The 7,500-nt window shown below is 43.6% G+C and overlaps 1 protein-coding gene across 2 annotated transcripts in view; it reads right to left on the minus strand.

The window, feature by feature from the left end:
• LOC115829910 (nuclear factor 1 X-type) overlaps window positions 1–7,500 on the minus strand; it is a 109,608-nt gene that overhangs the window by 17,536 nt on the left and 84,572 nt on the right. The window contains exons 8-9 of one of the 2 annotated variants that reach the window (XM_030794082.1): window positions 6,022–6,096; window positions 630–761 (exon numbers count right to left, since the gene is read on the minus strand). In XM_030794082.1, the coding sequence (XP_030649942.1) occupies window positions 630–761; window positions 6,022–6,096 (207 nt within the window). The remainder of the gene's footprint in view (window positions 1–629; window positions 762–6,021; window positions 6,097–7,500) is intronic. The other variant, XM_030794083.1, reaches the window with a different exon arrangement.

A 7,500-nucleotide genomic window follows, 5' to 3' on the forward strand; every position in this document is an offset into this window, starting at 1 on the left:
ATCTTGAGTGGGATTTCAGTGAATGGTGGTCACTGGAGGACAGTGAGAAAAGCTCTGTTTTTTGTGAGATGACAAAGACAAAGAGAAGCTCCATCAGGGCACTGACATACAAAACTTTTATCATGAAAAGAAAAACCATGAGTTCACTTTAAATACCATGAATAGAGCTCCTGAGCAAATGAGCGACATGAAAGTTTGGAAAACCCCCAAAATATACCAAACACATGAGCCATAACACACAACACACACACACAAGTGCAAAAAGTCACCCAGTCATAACATCACCCAGAACAGAAAGCTCCCAACTGTACACACAGGCAGACAGACAGAATGAATTTTTTTTCCTAAAGGAAGAGGGTAGACAAGAGCAAAGGTGAAGCCAGACAATAGATTTTACCCACAAAAAAAAAAGCCAAGTATGTCAAAGGAAAGAATTCCACAACCCCTTTTGCCTGTTTTTGCCTCTACCCTCACCACTACAAATCCCACAATGCACCTGGGGATGGGGGAAGGGGACCCTGAGGGGGAGAACAGGAGAAGGATGGGGTCGGGGTTGGGGAATCGGGTGAAGGGGAGGGGAGGCGGGGCAGACGGGGCGGGGCAGGCGGGCGGGGCGTAAAAACTCTCACCTGGTCTAACTCCTGCCAGCATTGGCAGGGGGTGGTGGGTGAACGGCATGCGAGAAGACCTGCAGTGAGCTGCTGACAGGACGCTGAAATCGAATTTCCCCACCTTCTTAAGAGAACCAGGCGACGCCAGCCCTGGCGAAAAAAACGGGATCAACACAAAGGAAAAAAAAAAAAAAGGAAGAAAAAAAAAAGAAAAAAATGGCAAGAACAAGAGAGGATGGGTTTAATGAACATCGCTCCTGATTTCGGCTCCACTCTCTTTCAATCTGTTTTGTTGTTCTTGTTTTTTTTTCTTTAGAGGAAAAAAAAATCATCTTAATTTAGTGTAATACAGTAGAAACTGAGCTCCAAAAATTAGCAAAGTCTATAATGTAAGGACTGATTATAAATGTGATTGGCTGGATTTTCAGGGCAGTTGAGCACTTGGTCACTCTTTAGCACCCTGGACATTGAGAAGGACAGAATAGCCGACAGCAGATCCGGGGGGGGGGGTTTGAAGCAGGCTGGGAAAAGCAAGGACCGGGCTGGGATGGGTAGGGCTCTAAACAGACTGTCAGTACACAGGGAGGTAGCTGGGAGAGGCAAAAGATCCCCAAAACTCTTACACATCTGTCTGTTTATCTCTCCATCAGAATGCCTGTCTGTCTGTCTGTCTGTCTGTCTGTCTGTCTCACTCAGTGATGAAGACGTATATGACACACATACACGTATGAGATGTTTGTTTTGGATAAATATTCATACAGACAGTAAATGAGGCAAACTGAATAGGGCCAACTCTCAGCGCACACAAGGGAATCTGTGAGTATCTGTGAGAGCTTCCCAAAACAGTCATGAAGAAATTAATTTCCTCAAAATTAGAACAACGAGGAACTGGTTTAAAGACAGCAGAGTGTCTTGTGATGCATATCCGTAGTGTGCGGGGAAAAAAAAAAAAAAAAAAACACGCACAAAACAAAACGCGTAAAGCAAGAGGCACAAAAACTGGAAGAGAACTGGCTCACATGGAAATAATGTCTAAAACAAAACGCTAGTTCATCTCACTGCTTCTTTTCATGGGTGTCTCACATCAAAGGGACCCTCCAATATAATCTGACAAACAATCAAGCTCTACATGCAACCGACAGACGGTGTCTTGAGATGTGCAAATATTGAAAGTGTAACACAGCAGGGTTGTGTGTGGTAAAGTAATGGAGAATACCTATCTACAGTATGTCAGTGGCTATGCTCTCTCATTCTGCCCTTCACACAGTCAACACACTGATGGCTCAGCTGCTCACACACACACACACACACACACACACACACACACACACACACACACATCAAAAGGATTCTTTGTAGCTTACCGGCCTAGCACAAGTGTTCAGACATATGAAATGTCAAAAAACGACAGACATCCACCGACACACACACACACACACACATCTCTGCCAGCAGAAAGAGACTCTTCTACATAGTGTACTGACCAATGCAGACGTCAGTATAGATCACGGCAAAAATTCTATCGATGAGTGTCTTTAATTAGCAAGAAAAAAAAAGGCTTAAACTCTAATGATAAAATCTCTCCATTTCACTGCCAATTCGATGCACAACACTCTGTAAATGATTCTAATGAAATAGCTTTGGTTCTTCAATGTCTCTCCCAAACACATAATATTTCTCTCAGAAACACACACCAAAGAATCACATCCTGTTCAGTCAGGGAGGCCAGCAGTCCACCCAACACCAACAAAAGACGAAAATGAGAAAGGAAGTGAAGGAGGCAAGGAGAGAGAGAGAATAGAGAGAGAGAGAGAGAGAGAGAGAGAGAAGCCAGGTCATTTATAACAGTTTATTAAAGTGTCCTCCTGTTTCTATAAACGTCAGTTGAAACAGCGAGATTGTGGTCTTTCACCCTGTGAAATATTCGGAAGGGTTGGCAAAAATAAATGGGTTTAAGTGTATGCTTTGGGTTTACCGAATGACCCAGAAACACAGCCAAAAGTGTCGGAGCCAAAGGGGAAAAAAGAGGGGCTATTTTATGATCCGTGCTTCATGTGGCTGATTTCTGAGGAGAATTATTTTGATGTATGGTGATCCCAACGTGCAATATACAGATCAGGGTTTTAGCAGCACTGCCAAAAACTGGGCAAATCCTTCACTGTCTTCTCAGAGCTACTTAGCGTTACTGTGAAATCAAATGACAGGCCACACGCACTCATACACACACACACACACACACACACACACACACACACACACACAGACACACACACATGCGCACACACATACATGCGCACACAGACACACACACACACAGACACACATATAGACATACAATGTAACACATGTATAAATCTCCATACAAAATTCCATATGCTAAACTTCTAAAAAAAAAACCCAAAACAAAAAAAGAAAACCTCAAACAACACACCCATTTGTAATCTTTCTGCACTAAGAGCGTGGGAAATGGTAGAAGCTGGTTTTTATAGGCTTGGTCTATAAATTCTTACCGGCCGAGTCACTCTCAGTGCTGTTTCTGGAGAGTTGAAATGGGAGAACATTTTTCCCTTACAATTATCTCTCCATTTCTCTGTGTGTGTGTGTGTGTGTTTGCGTTTGTGTGTGTGTGTGCGCGTTTGTGTGTATGTATAGTGTGTGTGTGTGTGCGCGCGTGCGTGTGCGTGTGTGTGTATGTATAACATGTGTATGTGTGTTTGTGTGTGTGTGTGTGTGTGTTTGTGTGTGTGTATATATAATGTGTCTGTGTGTGTGTGCGTGTGTGTGTGCACGCGTGTGTGTGTGTATGTATAACGTGTTTGTGTGTGTGTGTGTGTGTGTGTGTGCGCGTGTGTGTATGTATAACGTGTTTGTGAGTGTGCGTGTGTGTGTGTGTTTTTGTGTGTGTGTCTGTGTGTGTGTATAACGTGTTTGTTTGTGTGTGTGTGTGTGTGCGTGTGTGTGTTTTTGTGTGTGTGTTTTTGTGTGTCTGTGTGTGTGTGTGTGGCGGGGCAGCTGGGAGAGTGAGAAGGAGTGTGTAAGTATAGAATCGAGTGGGCGAACAGACGCATGTGTTTCTGCTAAAACGCGTGGTGTGACTCTGAATGCAAGTGGGAGTGGATATGGAAATGTGACATTTTCTACCATGGTATTAATACTTCTTTAAATGTGCACAGACACACACACATTCACACACACTCACACACACACACACACACACACCATCCGGTGGTACCCAATTAGTAGCTCTTAAATGAAGAGCATTTGGGGAGAGATGTTTGCGTCCTGTGTACGGTGTGTGTGTGAGTATGGGTCTGCTAACATATGAGCCGAGCAGGAACATACAGCTTGGCCACAATAAGGACCCTGAATCTGAACGTGTACACAGCCCTGAATCTTTACGGCAGAAATGGTGGACAGCCTGAATCTATTTACCATTTACAAAGACTATGGAAGGAGCAAGCCTTAATCGAATTAAATTTACTATTTTCTACGACTGATTGCCAAGCACCTACTGGAAATACATGAACCTTTTAACAAACTCAAAAAAAAAAAAAAGCTGAACTAAAATTTGTATTTATACAGTTAAAAAATGAAAACCGTGGCCATGAATTTATTTAATTAATCCCTAAACATATGGGTCTTAAAACAGAGCATGTGCAAATTTGCCAAATGAGAGCTTTTGTGTGTTAAAGCTAACAGAAGTTACTATGATCTTGTTCTGTCAGTGTGTGTGTGTGTGTGTGTGTGTGTGTGTGTGTGTGTGTGTGTGTGATGTATATGTGTTTGTGTGGAGGGCTCTGTGATGCGTTATGTCTCCGTCCAGCTCCTGGCATATTCATTCATTCAGACTGGCAGCCAATCAAATGCTCCCATGACCCTCCAGTCTCGCCACGCTAACAAGCTGGCCATCACACAAACCCCTCGAACTGTCGCCGGGCAACACGATGCACCCCCGTCCCTCTCCCTCACCCTCTTCACCCCTCCGAAAAAAAAAAACCACCCAGACAGCATTCAAATAAACACAAACACAGGCACACACATCCAACATGCTGCAATCCACCCCAAAAAAACCCCCAAAACAAAACAAAAAAAAAAGGCAAGCACAACATGAAAACTCGGAACTATTTACATCTGCTCTGTCTCTTTTGTAATGCTGGGGACAGCTTTGACAAATGCTCACACACACACACACACACACACACACACAGGGAGCAGCACTACATTCAGTTCAAAGTGGAGTGGTGGAGGGAAGATGGAGAGATGAGATGGAGACGTGGTTGAGAGGGAATGGGGGGATGGAGGAAGAGGGGTGAATGAGTTGTGGGAGAAACCCCAGATTACTGATGATGAAGAATGGCAGTGTCACCTCTCTGGTGCTGTGCGTATCTCTCTATCTCTCAGGTAGTGAATCACCTCACACACGCACACACACACACACACACACACACACACACACACACACACACACTCACTCACACACCCTCTCCACACCAACACTACCATCATCACCATAACAGATGTCTTCTGTAACCCAGTGGCTCCCATCGCTGTCGACACATGGAGACACCATCTGGACCGGAGATTCGTCCCTCTCCAGATTGTGTGAGTGTCTGTGTGTGTTTGTGTGTGTGTGTGTGTGTGTGTGTGTGTGTCCATGAGAGAGAGAGAGAGACAGACAGACAGACAGACAGTGTGTGTGTACATGTGTGTGTGTGTGTGTGTGTGTATGGCATATTTTGAAGGCAGAAGGCCTGTGGCATACAAGCAGCACACCCGAGTATGCTTGTACCTGTTTGTTTAGGTGTGTGGGGGTGGATATGTGTGTGTGTGTGTGACTCTGTTCAGTTGTGGGTTTTTTCAGATGGTGTCCCATTGACTTACTACACACACACACACACACACATACACACACACACACACACACCCAGGAGCCTATTAAAAACAGTCCCAAGCATTTTGAAAATGTTAAGAACGAAGCAACATGAGGCAATATCACAGACACAAAAATAATCATATTGTGCAAAAAAAACCCAAAAATCAATAAACAAAAACAAACAAACAAAAAAAACCCAGAAAAATATCTGTGTCTTAACAGTTACTACCCCAGGACAGTTACATATCTGAGATCAGGAGTCTGGGAAGGCCTGGAATCTGCTATCAGGTTGCTAAAAACAACATTTAAAAAAACATATACCCATGACAATCAGCATCTTATAGCACCAAGAGGCACAGCAGAGTGGACAGCGGTGAGGAGCACAGCTGTGACAGCGTGCAAGCAGGGAGTGAGTGAGAGAGTATAGAGGAGAGAGAGAGAGAGAGAGAGAGAGATAGAGCGATGATGATAATCATGGTGAAAATGGAGGTGCATGTGTGTAGAGTAGTTAAGTATGAGGGGAGAGTGTGTTCTAACCATGGTAAGGAAACTGCACGCCATCATTCTCATGTTTAATCTTCCTCTCCTGCATACTGGCCAAATGGTGCTGCACTGTAAAGGCCAAACAGGGGAGAAGGGCACAGTTAACCACAGGGGACAGGAGAGAAAGAGAGAGAGAGAGAGAGAGAGAGAGAAAGAGAGAGAGAGAAAGAAAGAGAGAGAGAGAGAGAATTTGGACATTGAGGGAGTGGACAGCATCATGGATGTATGTCAAATCATTTAGTATTGGTTACATAGAAAAGTGCTTCACTAACATTAGCACATTAGCTGTGGCTCTGCATATACTGTATAGGAAACTCTGTTTAAAATAAATGCTGTTAAACATTCACATAGAGTAGTGTAATCACATCAGAACACAAATAAGGCTCACTGGCCAATCAAATCCAAGCACACCCCACACAGCAAGTCAGAAGAGCACCGCCCAGACCCCAAAACCCACCACCTTGAGAGGAGAGCCTCAGGAGGAGAAATAGAGGGTATCTATGAATGAGGGAGATGAAAAGGAGGACTTTGGGTCATTTCTGAGACCAGGGTAGGAGGAGGAGTTCCATTAATATGAAAATGGTGATAATTAGGATAATGAATATTGATGAGACGCTGAGATCTAAGCTTTAACAATGAAACTGGTTCTTTTTCATCTATCCTTCTTCCTCCTCAGCTTGAATGCTAAAGAATAATCTGTTTTGTGAGTTTTCTGAACATATCAACCCCCGGGACTACTTAGTCAGATTGGCTGGGCAGTTGATTCAGTGGCATGATTGGTGGTCTAGTTATATTAGTGGTGTGATTGGCTGTGTATCTGAATAAGCAACATGGTTGGTTCTGTAGTTGAATCAGTGGTGTGACTTGTCGGGGATTGATGGTTGGTGTGGTGTGATTTGTTGGCTAGTTGATCCAGCAGCGTGATTGGCTGGGTAACTGAATTAGTGGTGTGACTGCTTTGGTAATTAAATTCTGTGGCGTCTATCTTCTTAATATTCCTTCACTTTGCTCCACATAGCATAATTACAGAGGCTGGGAAAGACAAAGACTAAAATGGACGGAGTTTGATATGGAGGAAATGTTTTGAGCATGCTATATGGGGAGACACTGTGAGGACAAACCAAAGGGGAGGACTGTGATGTCATAGAGAGAGCTGATAAATCGCACACAGGAACCAGCACAATGTTTAATGTCACTGGAAACTCCAAACTTTGGCTTCAAGCGCTGTGACTACATCCCAGAAACTCTTAGAATGTTCTGTACTAGAATGCACTCACTTGGAATGTTCCATTTCTGAATGTTCTCATTTAGAATGTGGAGACAGAATGCATTCTGTCAAATGTTATAAGAACACCAATTCATAATGTGCTATTTCTCAATGTGGATTTTACAAGTACGCATAGAGTGTACTTGTAAAATGATTTGATTTCACATGGTTAGTGAACATTTTGGAAACCCATAAAACGCTGTAAG

Source organism: Chanos chanos, chromosome 16 (genome assembly GCF_902362185.1).
Source record: "Chanos chanos chromosome 16, fChaCha1.1, whole genome shotgun sequence".
Taxonomy (NCBI): domain Eukaryota; kingdom Metazoa; phylum Chordata; class Actinopteri; order Gonorynchiformes; family Chanidae; genus Chanos; species Chanos chanos.